We start from the raw sequence: 17,186 nt of genomic DNA, 5'->3' as shown, positions 1-17,186 counted from the left end.
ATACGCCGTGTTCCGCCAATGTGATGCGATGCGGGAGGCACGTCACCTGTGGGGATCCCTTCCACACTGCAAACCTCAGGCTAATCAGAACCAGCTGGCAAACTTCAGCCGAAGGGCGTTTTACAAAATAACGAACCAATACACTATCACGTGTCAAGATCATGAAACACAAGCAAAGAGCGATGGGCAGCCACAGATCAGGGGAGACTAAGGAGACCAACAACTAAGTGCAGCGGGGGAGCCCGGACCAGGAAAAGGACATTGGTGGGACGATTGGTGAGACTGGAATCAAGTTGTGGCTTAATTAGTAATAATAATTAATTCCTTTCTTAGTTTACATCATGTTCTGTGGTCATGTAGATGTTAACATAAGGAGAAGTGGGGTGAAGGGTATACAAGAACTCTTGGTACTGCTTTTGCGATTCTTCGATACATCCAAAATTATCTCCAAATTAAAAAAAAAAAAATCTGGGGACAAGGGTGGGGAATTGTGTTCCTATGGGGGGACATCCAAGGAGGAAAGTCAGCCAAAGGATCAGCTGACAATTCAGACATAAGAAATTAGGCACTGGAATATTAAGCTCCATGGATTACACTACCACATTACACTTTCAGTTCACAAGGTGCCAAGAATTGGATCATTCAAAAACAACACGTGTTTAACATTTTTATTTTTAACTCCTCTTTGGTAGTACAAAAGTCATAAAAGTACAAACCAGACAGTTAAAAATACACTTGACACTTAAAATGGTGAAAAATTTCCTTTACAGATTTTTACATCAAGGTGGTAGCCAAGTCATTTATATATTACACCAGAAATTAATCCATCATTAGTGTTTTGTATAGCAAGTTTGTTGTGGATCCCCAATCCTTCTAACGAAGGAGGAAAACCACAAGGCCTGTAAACATCAGTTGTTTTGGGAACACTTAAGAATTCTTATTAGATAATAGAAACCAGTAAAAAGCTTATGTGTTCAAAATATTGAATGCTTAACTTTTGGCATATTTGGAAGCCAGCCTGACAAAAACTGCTCAAGTATTAGAAAATATTTAAAACGTACTTCTTGGTAAAAATACAGTTTTAAATATTTTTGAGTATTCTCTTGCCTGTTGTATTGCTATTAAAAAAAAAAGTGCTCTGACCTGAATAAAATTAAAAAATAATTAAAGCTGAAGAATCTCTTACATTTTATCTCTCATCATTTTGAGGACATATTGTTTAAACAAAAAAATGATGTTTTTTTTTTAAAACCAACTATTGGTCTAGATGACATATATGTTATTTACACTAATACACAGTCCCAAAATTCATATATTGCTACTTTCTGAACCTCAGTAAAATTTCATACTGACTTCCTCTATCACCTAGTCCACTGTGTTTATGTATGGACACACATACACTTTCTAATTAGTTGTCAGTAAAAATACACATGAAATTGAACCTACCATTCATTTAAAAGGTTAGAAACTTTTAGTTTGATGCCAGAAACAGAATGGAATGAATATATTTACAGGAAATAGTTTAAAGTACATTTTAAAGGAAACTATCTTCTGGAAGTCAAATGAGAAATGTGCCTTTTCTCTCTGAAATAAAAGAAGTGCCCAAGGCACCATACCAACACTGACGTGGAAGTGGGCCCTCTCACCCCCTGGCCCAGACCTATAATAAATGTACTACTTACTATCTTTGCCTCTGAGTTCTTTCAGGTGTTTCATAAAGGGTAAGGCCAAAAAAAAAAAAAAATAGGGTTTACCAAGCTGAAAGGGGAAATAACCACCAAGAATCTTTTAAGTAATGAGCATTAGTCACAAGATGGAAAACAGCAAGTGCACCAAAGAAAACATGCCAGAAGAAGGTGCGGGCCCATCCTGCATGGGAAATAGAGGGGTTTTTAATTCTGTTTTGACCTTGGGTAGTCACAAGAATTTTTTGTTTGTTTTGGTAACTTTAAACCATTTCCCCTTTATTTAATGGACTAAAGAATTGCTTAGCTGAAGTTAAAAAACAACAACAACAAACTCTCAATATTTTATAAGTGACCTAAGAGTGGTAGCAGAAGTCAGTGGTGAATTCTTGGTCTCAAAATCCAAAGTCTGCCATCTAGTTCCATCTGACTCCAGAATCTCTCGGGGAATCAAGTTCTCAGGCGACACTAGGTTATCTTCCAGGACCATTCACCACCAGAGAGTCACTTTATCTTTTGTAACAGTTAAACTGTAAGAGGATCTTCTTACAACCAGTAGTAAAATGGGAAGTAAGGGTTGGGGGAACAGAACACACACACACACACACACACACACACACACACCAACAGCATCAGCTCAGACTGTACACAAATAGTTGCACTGTACACAGTGGTCATACTGAGAAAACTGCAGTGTGTACGCTAAGGCCGGGCAGGGGGAAATGGAAGAGGTGGGGGCAGAAGGTGGTTGGGAAGATAAAAAAATAAGCTCTTTTCTTCCCTAGAAATGTAATAAATTTTTCATGGACATTTTTAAACCAAAACTTGTTTCAAAACCAACTGAATTCTGTATCCAGCAGAACAACCACATTCCCTTTTAGCTTTTATCCATATGCCTGCAGACTCCACGAGAGAAATCGTATAAAAGATAAAAATATTCCCTAGGTAACTTCATATCTTGTTAAGTTTTCAGTCTCTTAGAACTCTTCAAATAATGTCGTCATTCCTGAAAGAGAAATCAAAAAAAGGCAAAGCTTTATAGAAAGTAAACATCATATCACATATTAATCTGCCTGAATATTTGAAAACACAGAGAAACTGTAATCCATCCTCACCCCGTCCCACCCCATCCCGTGGATTCCTTCCTCCATTACCCATTTCTTCTAGAATTTAGTCTAAAGAAATTTAAGTACCACAATTTCAAAAGAACCTCATTATCAAGGTTTTCTAAATGACTAAAGAATAGAATTTGAGAACCACAGTGGACTAGGAGTACCAGTCTGTTTTAACAGGAGTTTCTAAGGTGGGCATTCTCCCTGTGAATCACGTGTCACTTCTGGGGACCGTGTTCCTTAACTCCTTGGCCACATTCTGTCAAGTGCACATGCTCCGTCACAGGGAACCGTGTACGGCAGCTGTCTTTCCTAAGCCACACCAGAGAGAGTTAACTCTGGGTCTCTCTTGAGCGCACAATGCACCTTGGCTGGGATTTCCCTGGGCAAGTAAGAACACAGTGATGAAATGTTCAGAGGTCTCCATTATACCTCCAGGGCTTCGTATTGTGTGAACTTCTTCTAACAACTGATCCCTGTTGTTACATTTACATTACAAATGAAACTCCTTGTAAACCTGTAAAACAGTTTTCTATTTCCCAAAGTTTGTTTTTTTTAATTAGTGTCTCATCAAAGTGACAGACAGTTATATACCTTGTTGCTTTCCTGTTTTGAAAACTGGAATAACCCAAGACAGGACTGAAATTCTAGAGCTGCCTGTGTGTACTGAAACATGTACACCATGCAGGCCTACACCAGGTTAAGGAACAAAACACCCACTTGTCTACCAAAACTGTGTTTGCCTATAAATGCTAAACAAAAACAGAGATGAAACCAACTTACAATAATGTGGAAAATAGCAAAAAGTCAATAGAGATAAGTCTTAACTTAAATATCTCATGGTGCTTATTTTATAGCTCATCCTTCAAGCTATATATTGTAATATTACCCATATTATTCTTTTCTGTCACTCTGTAATTTATAATATTCATAGTGGTTGAGAGAGAGAGAGAGATTTACCAAACTAAATAGTTTGGGTAAAAGACCCTTATCTCCTTAGCTAAAAAGAAAATAAAATATCCCTTAAACAGCACGAATCAAGTTATTAGTTATATATGAAATAAGTAATCCCCTTCACTGCACTGCTACAACCTAGCACAGCCGAACTACGGATCTGAACTGTGAAACTGAACAAAGCCAAGTCTGGGAATACTTTCAACTGAGAGTCGACTAATTTGGAAGATGCACACAGGGGAAAAGGCAGAAAGGTCAAAGGGGAAGAATAGAAAACGGTCCTAAAAGAAAAAAATAAGTTAAAAATAAGTGACAGAATTTTCCCAGTATAACTTCAAACTGGGCCATCACCTGGAAAATAGGTATTCAACTCTTTTTATGTCTCCTTTTTATCATCTACTCCCTTAGACCACCTAGACTTTTTTGTATCAAGGAAAACAAGAAGGTCAAGGGTGAGGGCTGTCAGGCCTAAAATGTAATGTTTCATCACAGTAAGAGTTTTCATTCCAATGTAGGAGAACTTCCCATTTAGAGTTCTTTGCACAGATTTGACCAACTTGAAGGACTGGATGTGCAAGACGGAGGGCTGGGCTAGGAAAGAGGGGTCTTTCCAGATCCAGACCCTGGCCCGCCCGGGAGCACTCCCTCACAGTGCAGTTAGGGGGTCACCTAGATGATACTCGGACAATGCTGAGCAAGGTTGAACAGTCAGTGTGCACCCTACGGTTAGCTCTCAGCATCACGATCATCAGCCCGTTCTCTGCCGGGAACGATCCCACTGGCTTTCTTCAACAGCTGTCTTGTGTGACAGATTCAAACGGAACTGTACACAGTATCTTTGCGAGAGGAAGTAAAATCCAAATTGCTGCTTAGAGTCCTTACTACTAAAACCAGAAACTAAGCAAAAGAAAAGGGGGGTGGGGCGGTGAGGAGAGGGACATGGGCAGGGGGAGTTAACCTTTTTAAAAGCTCTACTAAAGCCACCCTGCACTGATTTGCAGTTCTGGGCGCTCTCTCCCCAAGAACACACACTTATTAACAGGTAGCACTTTACCAGCACAGCAGCTATCAGTTTCCAGGTAAATATCATCTTATCGGAATGGCACTCTCGGGGAAAGAAGACACCAACACGCCTGTATACTTCCAACTGTGGCCTTATTTTGGGGACTGTGTTGCAATGCATTTTCGCATTGTTAAATTTCTTCTCATTTTATTCTACAGTTGTGACTATATCCATATTGATTAGAAAAAAACCCCACAGACTTTAAAATAGTATTTCTTTACCACAGCACACTGATGTTAAAAGGTGCCTTCCATATGGTCATACAGCAGTCAGAAACCACAAGGGCGCTGGCATAAATGCTAGGGAATGCCAGCAGCAGTGGCCGGGACCGGGAGAAATCACGCCACCCAGCCATTATGCTTGGTTCCTATCACCATGGGACCCCACCATATTGAGCAAGCCTGACCTCTCTCTCTCTGGGGCGAATTTGGTGATTATCAGTGAGTGCTCAAGCTGGAAGAAATTAAGCAAAACTTCCTTATATTGAAAAAACAATTCAGAAATCCCAAGTGTGACCATTTCCCTCATAAAGACTGATGGAAATTTAGAACCTCAGAAAAGATTTATCTGGAAAGAATAAAGAGGTCCTTTTTTTATTTAAAGTGTATTGTTTACTACACAATTCTAATTATAAAGATAAAGCCACAATTCCATTATTAGGCTATGGGTCCACAGGAGCCACCTATACAGCAGTCCCCCCGTGTCCATGGGGGATACGTTCCAAGACACCCAGTGGATGCCTGAAACCACGTTTTTTCCTATACATCCCTACCTATGATAAAGTTTATCAATTAGGCACAGTAAGAGAAATCAGGGTCACCTGCACACAAGCACTGGGGTACCGCAACAGCCTCTCTGATAATCGAGATAACTACTAAGTGACGAGCAGGTGGGCAGTATGGAGCGTGGAGGTGCTGGACAAAGGAATGATTCGCGTACGGGGAGAACGAGCAGAACGGCATGAGATTTCATCACATTACAGAAAGACTTGCAATTTAAAATGTATAGATTGTTTATGTCTGGAATTTTCCATTTAAAATTTTTGGATCGCAGTTGATGGGGAGAGGGGGTAACTAAAACCATGGAAAGGGAAACTTTGCATAACAGAGGTACTCCGTTTTGATTAAGACATATATGTCCCTTGTTAAAAAGATTCTCTAGGAAAAAGGATGCGGTCCCTTTAAAAATTAGAAACACCTGTCAAAACAATAGAAACCTAAGCAGATTAATGGACAGTGAGCAGTAGGACCTCCAAGGGCAGGGTGTTAAAGAAGGAAAAGACCAGCTAATTGATACCAGTAGCTGACATTACAGAGTGCTTTCCATGTGCCAGGCACTGCCGTGCTAAGCACTTCGGATTCAGGGACTCAATCTTTGCAATGATTCCGAAGGTCGACAACAACTCCCATTTTCATGGGGGAAACCGAGGCTTGCAGCTCTGGTACCAAGGCCACACAGTGCAGCGAGTCCATCCCAGGCAGTCAGACCTGGATGCCCACACAGCCCCGCGCCCCCCAACGGCACTGCCACACAATCAGCACAGAGATGCCAGTGGGTCGAGCTCTGGCTGACAGCAGGGAGGAAGCCTGCAGCAGACCCTGCCCGGGGAGTCTGTGCGGGAGGAGACAGCTGGCTTTGGGGGCAGGTCAAAGCAAAACAAAACAAAAACCTTGGTTCCCATGTTGCCTAAATTCTGGGAATGCTTATAAATATGTTTTATAATCTCTTCTGTGCACAGATCGAGGCTTTGGAAGAACAACTTAGAACACCACAGTGATGACAGCAAAGTATGTTTTTAGGTCCACCAAAAACTCTCAAATTACGTCCATAAATGTTCTGGACCTATTCTCAAAAACAAAGAACAAACAGGGCATAGAACTACTAGTCATCGGCGTCCACAAAAAGAGAGGGCTGTATATACGTATGTTGTATACGCATTGCATATGCACAGAATAACCCTGGGAGGATACAGAGAGCACCGATATACGTGGTCCCCTCGTGGGAAGGAAACTGGGCTGGGAGATGGTATGTGTGGTGAGAAAGAAGGGGTGTAGACAGTGTGAATATTTACATTTTTTAAGACTTATTCAAGTATTGTGTGCATGTCTTATTTTTCAATTTTTAAACAATGATTCCATTTCAAACAGTGTTAACAGCCAGTACCTCGCAGGCAGAAGGGACTGAACCATCAGGAAGTCCAGAATCTGGAATTAACTACCATCATGACCTTGAACAACACATAGAACTTCCTAGGGCCTCCCTACTCTGAAACAAGGGAGGCAGGGGCACAGGGAAAAAAGTCTACGATGAGAACTAGAACAGAAACTCCACGAGCGCGTGGCCTCGTCTGTCCCTTCCATAGTGCTGCAACCATGAGGCCTGGCCATGCCTGGCACGTAGTAGGCGCTCAGTATATACTTTGAAAAGATGTAATTGTACCTGAATTGACCTGAACTAGCAATCACAGTTCCTCTGAGATGTCACAGTCTGTGATCTTATTCTACCTGTAAGAAAAGAGAATAGCTCCCAAACCTGATCCAAGGCACACTTCTAACCGCCAAATAACATCAGAAGGACCCCCCAGGAGACCAAAGGACATCCTGCCTACTGAAGGATGATAAGGTCAAAATGATCACTACTGTGAGCTACTGGGCTAAACTGAATACGGATTTTTTTTTTCCTCTTGTTGGAGAAAGCAAAGCTCCCTCGAACTTTAAAGCCACTTTGCATGTTAGCTCCAAAGTGCGGATTTCTTCCCATCCAAGCCCTCTCACTACCTAGCCCAGGGACCTGGGAAAAATTAATCCCTCTGAGCTGGTACTTCTTCTGTAAAGTGAAGAGATTATCACTCATAATTCATAAAGGTGCAGTTTCTTTTTATAAATTCATTGCCCCTTTAAGATCAGTGAATCGAATGAAGGAGCTTCCATCAAATCTGAGGTATTTTCGCTTTTTAAGAAAATACATATTTCTCCCTAAATAAATATAAGCTACAGAGAAAAATATGAATTTAGTAGCAGTACCTGACGTTTCTCACCATCCTCTCCTTCCCTGAACAGTTAACAAAAGAAGCGTGAATACAAACAGAGCAACACAACTTCAGGGAGGCCCCACGGGGACCCTCCACCACACTGCCTGTCACAGAGTTGAAAAGAAAGTGCCTTTCCTCACTGTTAGAAGAAAAAAACGAAGGCACCAAAAGTCGGAAAAGCTGCCCTTGTGATTGGCCGAGATGCTCCTGAGGGAGGAAGCATGACCCACAAGACCGTCTGGGCAAAAAGGAGCAGGGCAGAGCCCCAGCAGAGCAGCACCGCTAAATGCTGAAAACTTTCCAGTCCTCCTTACCTCTTAATTTAAACCATCCTCTGACCTTTACAATGAATGGAACTGAAGTCTGCAAAACTTTTCAATGGCCTTGTACCTAATTCTGATTCCACCTCCAGTAAGAGTGGAATGGTTACTTCCAAGGCCCTCTTAACATGAGCAAGAAATGGCCCAAATTCCTAAGGAACTTGCCAAATATCTACTTTTGAGATGTCATCAGAGTCCAAAGCTCTAACGTTCTTAAGAAGGAAAAAGGGATTCCCAGAACCTAAAGCTGACGCTTGAGGAATGGGTTAATAAATAACTAAGGCCACTGAGCATGAGATGAAAATTACTGATAATAGTGAATATTTAGGAAGTACTAACTGTGTGCCAAGGACTGATTTCAGAACTCTCCAGATGCATTACAGCATGGCAACCCAGCAACAACCCCACTTTAAGGATGAACAAACTGAGGCTTCGAGGAGTTAAGTAACTTGTGCAAATTAGTGGCACAGTTAACATTAAGCCTAAGCAGTTTAAAGTTCAGCTTTTAATCACTAAAATAAATTACTTAAATAAGAAGTCATAGAATAGTTTCAATAACAAAACAATTTAAAATAAAAACCAGTGATAATGAAGACTAGCCAGTGGCATTTGCAGGCTGAGAGCAATTTAACTTTGAAGAACAAAAGCTTATTCTTCTAAGAAGAAATCAAAACACATTTTCTGTGGAAAAAGAAACCATTTTAACTGCACTGCCAAAATAAATCAGGCAGAGGCAAGTTAGATCTAACTATTCAGGCCAAGGAAACAGGCCGAAAAGAGTAAGGGGAGGAGGAGACAAACAACTGATTTTTATTTCTTAAAAAAAAAAAAGGAAAGAGAGAAATCCTGTCCCAGCCTTGATAATGTTCTATTTAGAACACTAAGTCCAGTTCCTAGTCACGACCACCTAATTAGAAAAAAAGAAAGAAACCTAACCAATGAGTAGATATGCATTTGAATATTTGAATCCATTCTACTGTAAAACAAGGCACTCCAGTAAAATAATGTGGCTAAAAAATCCACATTTAAACAAAAATATTTTTCAGGAAAAAAGAACTCTGAAAACTGTATAAAAGACACCTAATACTCCTGTCCTACTGCATTAGCCACATTTTAGAGCAAATCCTTTCAATTCAGTCCAGAACCAGAGATGTGGGACCAGAAAGAAAAGTTTCAGGATTTCTCTAGTTGGAAAAATGAAGTCCTGTTAAATACCCCTAAATATTCTTCCTGGGGATGAGAAATATTACAAAACCTAGCAAGAAAAATTTTAATGATACATAATTTTTTTTAAATGTCAATGAATACTCCTTCCCTTCCTTTTTCAGAGTCCATTCTCTGTTGGGGTCATCAGACATGGTCACTCCACAAGTCCCCAAACCCAACAGGCTCTAACCATAGGGCCTGCTTTCCCTGGTCCCAGTTGGGCGGTGAAGTCTGTGACGCCAGAAGCTAGGCTGCCTGGGTTGCACTCAAAACTCCATCACATGCTTGTTGATGGCTAAATAAGTTGTTTAAACTCTGCTCTTATGCCCTACGTGTGCAAATTGTTGCTGTTGTGAGGATTAAATCCGTTAGTACATGGAACATGCCTTTCAAAGCATGCCAGGTACATCGTCAATACTCAATAAGCAGTAGGTATTATAATTCAATTACTCCATGACGTATGAGCATTCACGATACTATTCACTCTTTTGAGTTTGTTTGAAAATTTCCATAATACAATTATTTTTATTTTTAAATTTCAAAATTAATTACAAGTGGAAGGCTCAGAAAACGCAGCCCTTCTGTCCTTCGTGTGCTGGTTTGGATGGCACAGCACCAGGACTCCCCCCCGCTGAGAGTCAGCTTCACGCCAGACACTCGCCTGGCAGGTGCCTCAATCAATACATTTAACATCCTGTTTCATATTCAAGGAAACAGGGAATAAAGGCAGGTAGGTACACTTTCCAAGTGGTAAAGACAGGATGTGAGTGCATGTCTTCTGATCAAATTCAATGCTCTTTGACATAATCCTGGTGGATGATCATGTACTTCGTAGGCAATATCAAATTTAAACGAGTTAGAGATAGTTAGGACTTCAGATGACTGGATCAAATTCCTACAGTCAGACCCAGACAGAATTTGGACCAAGAAAACCTGCTCAGCAATCCTCATTCTTTCATCATCCCGAATCTCAAACTCCTGTCTCCAGACAACAGCGGCCAGCTCCAGCCCTGGCTCGTTATCAGCAAGGCTCTAATCAGCCCGGGGCTTGGCTTGCACTTCCTGCCTGAGGTGAGCAGAGGCTTCTTCCGCTTGGCCTGCTCCATCTGTCAGCACGCCCCAGGCCCATGACTCACTCGCAGACTGTCACCACAACCCATGCCTTCTTTGCAGCCAAACAGACTGGGCCTTCACACACCTCAGACTTGAATAGTCAGACAGACAAGCCCTCATGACTTTTATCAGAAGACGTGGCTGATGTACCAAAGTCACTCAGGATGCCAATTCTATGAGTAACATCTCAGGTACCGTCTGCTCCTCCGTCCAATAAAACTTCCTGCAGCGATGAAAAGGTCCTGTACGAGCGCTGTCCGATAGGGCAGACCCTAGCCCTCCGTGGTGACTGAACATTTGTAATGGGATCAGTGCAACTGCAGAGCTCAATTTATAATTTTAATTAATTTAAATTTAAATAGCCACAGGTGACCAGTGGCTACCATATTAGACCAGGAGGTTCTAGATCATTGGTGGAAACGTCATGAGCATTCTGGGATGGGAGAAGAGTATAACTGGTCCTGTAGCCAGAGACCCAGGTTCCCATCAGCTCCTCTTTCAGGCTATGTGAACCTGAACCCGTGGCTTATCCTTTCCATTCATTGGTTTGTCATCTATAACACTGGGATCATAGTATCCCTTCCATTCCAAGATGTTTAGAGTGCTGACACGTGAGATACATATGAGTACAACATCCACAGGACCAGAATACTGACATCATCTGCTTTTATTATCTAGGATCTTCCTAGGATCTTCCTCATCCTCTTCCTTTTCCTAAATTCCTCTTGGTTGCTCTCTCAAGACACCAATAGCTGGCTGAGGGGCCAGAAACTGACTTCTGCGCTCTCTCTTCTTTAAAGAAAGCCTCTGTTCGGCTCCTAAAGTCAGGGGCAGAGGGCCAGATCTCCCAGAGGGCAAGACTGAAATAACTAGTGCTAGAAAGCTCTCAGAGCCCCATGTCTACAGAACTCAGGAGCACACTCTTCCAGACGACTTCCAGGTCGTCCTCTGAGCATGGGCAGATTTTCAGAGAAGCTTCACTCAGGAGCCACTTCTCTCCCGGACTCAGGCCTACCAGCCAAAAGTGAATGAACGAATAATAATCAGCAGCACGGACTTAGCATTTCCTAGGTGCCAGGCCCTGAAATCTCACTGCCACCCCTTGAGACATGTAGCATCACTTCCATTTCCTAGTGAGACGTAAGATGCCAAAGTACCTTGCTCGGGTCCCCGTGCTAGTCCAGTGCAAACTACGATATGACCCTGGCCACCTGACTCGAGGGCTCAGGTTCAACCTTGCTGTTTCCCTGGACCTTCAAGGACCCCACCAGTCCATTCTCCCAGACCCATCCCCCACTCCTTTGCCTTAATCTTCAGGCTCTGACGGTTCCATTTCAGCGTTTGGAGCACGAGCATGCCTGAATTTTCTTACTCACACTTTTACGTATAACAGGAAACACGAAAAGGATGAATGCTACTCAAGCCAGAACAGCAAGAAAAGGGTAAGATAAACGCCAAGGCAATATCAAATTATTACAGGCTTATTTTTTTTAAGCAACGGCTTTCAAAATTACAACTGCCAAACCAAAAAGCCTTCACTTTGCTTTTAAATTGCTTCAAAATATTTGGTGGAAAGAGTAATATAGCTACTGGGAGTATTTTAGAACTATGGCACCTCAACAAAAACTTGTTTCCACCTCAATGGAAAGAGCTTGCTCCAGCATTTTTCAAATGTTTATCTAGAAATGATGACAAGATTACATTTCATTTCATCTGCGTAGTTTTTTTTTTTTTAAAGAAAATTTAATATGCTTCCAACATTTAAAAACCTGTGGTGATTTCACATTTAACAAGTCTAGATTTCCACCTTTTCTAACATAAGAGGCTAGGAACACCGAATACCTTCTACCTTATGGTAATACAAGCCCTATAGATGGGCTATGTGATTTTGGGTTGGCCACAATCCCCATCACTCCACATTGCCTCATAAGTAATCGTCTCTCCCCATTGTTATGTAGGCCAAGCCCCTGAAGGCACCCAAGCGTGTGGCCTCTTTATAAGAAGCTCTGGATAGACAAGTAATCATGTGCAGTCCCCTGTAGTCCCACCAGTTCCAGGAGAGCATTCACTTTTCCCTGCCAAGTCATTCCTGTACTTGGAAGGTTCTCAGTACCTTCTCCCCACATGGCACTGACCCACCCCAATGTCACCACATGTACAACTCACCTGCTACTCCGTGCCACTTCGTTCTCTCTTCACAGGTGTCACAGGGACCTCCCCATTGACGCTTTCGGTCCCACTAACCAACATCAAACTTCTCCGCTCCTTCTGATTCGACTTGTGTTCCACTTTTGTAACTCTAAACCTGAGGAGGCAAAGAGATTTGATGGGTTTTGCTTTTCCAGTAAACAAGGATTAGAAGTGAATCAAAAACCATCTGGAGGATCCCAAACAAACTCAGCCAAAAGTTAGGACAGCTTACTCAACAGGAGGGGCGTTCCCACCTAAGAAATGCCCCTGCCAAACTTTCCAGCTGATTTTCATGCAACACAACACAGATTATGCTGGATACTTTACAGAGCATGGAAAATGCATTAAAAACACCGTACTCAAATGTTACACAGCCCCAGAGTTGTGGTTTCTAATGATGACATGAGCTTTAACATCAGATGTTTTAACCACAGAAGGCTGAAAAAGCATGAGTAGTTTGCAAATCAGACGGACGTAATGACGTAACAAAAATGTTCCCTCAAGAACTGCGATATTCAAAGTATACCTGTCAGAGTCCAACCTCCACACACTCACAGCCAGAGGAACTCCAACTCTGCATTTTATCAGTATCAGTTGGCGGTAGGGTTTTTGGGTCTAGTTTCTGCCGGTTTTTTTTTTTTTTTTTAAGCAAATTTGGGTTAATTTTCATTAAGGATTGAGGAAAAAGTTAGGGAAGTTAAGAGATTTTAATTAAGAATTAAGAAAATGTTCCAAAGAAATGTGCTCGGTTTGACTTTTTCTAGTCCATCATCATCAAATCCCTAGTCTTTCATAATAGCTTCTCTCTAGTTCTGGCCATCAATTCCCTTAAAACTATCTCACATAAATTCTTCTCTCTGCAACACGAGATCACCCACCATCAGCAGGAGGGAGCCTGAGGAAGTGGAAGGAGGATCAGGGAAGAGTGGTAACCACAACCCCATGCTGTCCAATTGTAAGACTCGCTTTAAGCAGCACGTGTTGAAGAACAGTGTGCAACAATTAAATGCTCTAGCAGTCCACATCCAAGAAAGAGAGACTTGGATTTGGGGCATTAAAAAAAACAAACACCATGTTGAATCTGAGCTGAAATTACCAGCAGAGTTTTTTTTTTTAAAGCAAACAAAATACGCTTTGTCTAAAGAAGCTACATATTCTCATCTCGTTGCACATTCATACATTCCCATGACTCTGCCTCTTACTAAAGCAGTGTGGTCATAGGTTGTACTGTTTCCCTGGAAGTGGCAAACAGCCCTGCAGTCTTCTCCTTGTTGCTTGTGCAACACACAATAAAATTCAACCGAATTAAAATAATAAAATAGCCAACATTTCCTGAGTGCATTGTAAGTGTCAGAAACTAGTCTAAGACTTTTACATGAATCACCTTATTTAGTCTTCAAAGCAACCCAATCAGGTGAGTGTTACTGTCATTTCCCCATTTGATAAAGGGGGAAACTGAGGCATGGAGAGAAGCAAGAGTTTGTTAGTGGTACGAATCAAACAAGGAAGCTGCAGTGAGTCTAAGCTACTCTTCCCAGAGTTTGTCAGTAGCGAAAGAAGGATCATGCATACAGTACTGTCAACTTTTCCTCAGAGCTTCCCCAGTCTGGCTTTAGCTCCCACACTCTGTTCTGACTTTCTAAATTTAGCATCAGCAGTGCAGTTCCTGCGTGAGACTCAAAATCAAAACAGTAGACACTGCAAAAGCATTCCACTACAAAAATGCTCTACATACAGTCAAAGTGATGTACCATTTGAACTGCACAATGTCCACATCACGTATGGGTCACAAGGAAATAATACTTTAGAACTGGGAAACCAGGACTCAGATGAGGTGAACGGAAAGAGAGCAGTCACAGGAATCCACATGGATCTTACATGGCACAGACTGGAGAGCTAAGGACCAGCTCCAAAGCCTCTTTTTCCTGGCACATGGCTGGGCATTTCCCAGCAACCTGGCATTGACGTGTGGCCAAGTGATTGAGTTCTAATCAGTGGAATGTGAGCGAAATGAAATGTGCCACTTCCTGGCCCATCTCATTAAAATCTCTTATGAACAATCCTCCACGTGCTTTCTCCTTCTGCTGGCAAACCTAGCAGAGCCACACGATAGAAAGAACCTGGGGTTCTGGATGACTGCTTGAAGAGCTACTCACTGATCTTTCGATTTCCCACAAGTGAAATATAAACTTCTATTCTGTAAGTAGTTGAGATTTGGGCGTTAGCTATTACAGCAAGTGTCGTGGTTAATCTTATGTGTCAACTTGACTGGTAAAAGTTATTTCTGGGTGTGTCTGAGGGGGTTTCCAGAAGAGATTAGTATTTGAATCTGTAGTCTGAGCAAAGAAGACCACCCACCAATGTGGGTGGGCATTAGACCATCCCGTGAGGGCTTGAATAGAACCAAAAGGCAGAGGAAGGGAGAATATGTTCTTTTTCTTGAGCCTGGATACATGTCTTCTGCCCTCGGACATCAGTCCTCCTGGTTCTCAGCCCTTCACACTGGGACCAGGACTTATACCATCAGTTCCCCCGGTTCTCAGGCCTTTGGACTTGGACTGACTTACACCACCAGCTTTCCTGGGTCTCCAGTTTGCAGATGGCAGACCATGGCCTCCACAGTCGTATGAGCCAGGTCCTATAATAAATCTCCTCTTATATACCTGTATCTAATATCTATCTATCTATCTATCATCTATCTATCTATCATCTTATCTATCTATGTGTCTTATCTATCTATCATCTAATCTATCTATCTATCACCTTATCTATCTATCTATCTATCTATCTATCTATCTATCTAAATACTGGTTCTGCTTCTCCAGAGAACCCTAATACAGCAAATAATCCATTTTTTACCTCAATTTATATATCTGACATCTGATCGAGCAATAGCCACATCGTAGGATTCCTCTGCTACTAGAAAAATGGAGAACTCAGACCAGAAAACTCCTAAGAAGCCCGGAGAGATGACCGGAACCAGTCTAAGGAGAATATACTCTGTATTTAACAGGTCAGTACAAATCCACACCCCACAGCAACCATGTCACGCAAACCCGAAGCATCCACAGGAATCTTACCTGCCCACAGAGAGGACGGTGACCTCTCCTTGACGCCTTGGGCGGCCTTCTTTAGACTTGTTGGTGGGTTTTATGAAGTGCCACCGCTTGTGCCTACACCGATGACACACATCCCTCTCGACAACACCGCCCACGGTGTGTAGATGGTGGCCACAGATGTGCTTCCCTGGGGTGCCACCTGGTGACAAGGGCCCGGGGCTCACAGGCGGGCTCCCAGGAGTGCTGGGGGTCACCGGGCTAAAATAGGACAAAAAGGAAACAGACAGCAGAACTGGTTACTTAAAAGAAACACCAGCGAAGGCAATCTCTCCCCTGCCATATAAGAAGCAAGTTTAAATAAAAAGAAAACAATGCCTCTTCCAATTAAACAACTGGGCTTTGTGAACTGGTCTTAAGACGGCAAATACTCAGCTCTTATGCCTATGCACTGACAGCTCATTTTAAACAGCAGTAATGTGATTCATCACCTCTACAATGAAATTAACTGGCTGGAAATAAACCACTGCTTCTTCCGATGATACCCTGTCTTCAAAGGATTAGATTTCTTTCTAAATGACTGATCTCCATTCCCATGTGATCATACTAATTTCTTACATGCACAAAACAAAATGCCTGCTTAGATTTCTAAGCAAAGAGATGCCCTGGACAACTGATAAACTTAAATTCCAATCCAATTATCAAATGACTTAAGATAGAATATTTGATCCAATCTGACTATTGCACCAAAGGAAGAATGCTTTTAGGTTAAGATATCAAAAGTGATGCTCAAGAGATGTTGGTAATAGTAATAAAAAAATATGCCAAGCATTTGCTATATGTTAATTTAATTAATCTTTACAGAAGCTTATGAGGTAGGTTTTATTAACTACCTTATTTTAAAATGTGAGGCTCAAGAGACATTCAATAACTTGCCTACGGTCACACAGCTAATAAGTGATGGACCTGAGGTTCAAATCTGGAAAGTCTAATTCTAGAAACCATGCTCTTAACCATCATATAGTGCTTCAGAAACAGGGAGATCACTTTGATAACCTTTAGAAATCCAGCCAGACCATCCAACATATAAAAAGCAGAAGGATATAGGCCAGAGGCTGGCTGCTTTCCAAAGGCATATGTCAAGGCTCTGGCTCCCTAGGAAAGGAGGAAGGAAACCAGAACAGGCCGGCCTGACCAGGAAGCAGCCCTGTGACGTGGTGTAGGTGGGGTGAAACGTCACAGCAAGGCCGGACACCTGAGACAGTGCCAAGAGCCCCAAAGGCACGTGGAAGTCTTATGACTGCATAAACCAGCCTTTATGCTGCTGAAGCCAGCCTGTTTCCCATTAAAAAGAAGTGCAACCTCTGGTTGAGGAAATAGTGTCAAACATCACAGACGACCAATTGCTTCCTGGTGCTCTTTAGGGAGGCTCTTTAGAGCATTAAAATACAAACAC

The 17,186-nt window shown here is 42.0% G+C and overlaps 1 protein-coding gene across 1 annotated transcript in view; it reads right to left on the bottom strand.

The window, feature by feature from the left end:
• Nucleotides 1-653: 653 nt before the first annotated feature.
• Nucleotides 654-17,186, bottom strand: part of RELL1 (RELT like 1) — a 54,470-nt gene continuing 37,937 nt past the window's right edge. The window contains exons 5-7 of the mRNA XM_033106540.1: nt 15,755-15,991; nt 12,651-12,789; nt 654-2,691 (exon numbers count right to left, since the gene is read on the bottom strand). Of these exons, the coding sequence (XP_032962431.1) occupies nt 12,654-12,789; nt 15,755-15,991 (373 nt within the window). The 3' untranslated portion in view covers nt 654-2,691; nt 12,651-12,653. The remainder of the gene's footprint in view (nt 2,692-12,650; nt 12,790-15,754; nt 15,992-17,186) is intronic.

Source organism: Rhinolophus ferrumequinum, chromosome 5 (genome assembly GCF_004115265.2).
Source record: "Rhinolophus ferrumequinum isolate MPI-CBG mRhiFer1 chromosome 5, mRhiFer1_v1.p, whole genome shotgun sequence".
NCBI classification, from domain to species: Eukaryota; Metazoa; Chordata; class Mammalia; order Chiroptera; family Rhinolophidae; genus Rhinolophus; species Rhinolophus ferrumequinum.
Note: the sequence above shows the minus strand (reverse complement) of the source record. Positions and strands in the feature narration are given on the sequence as shown.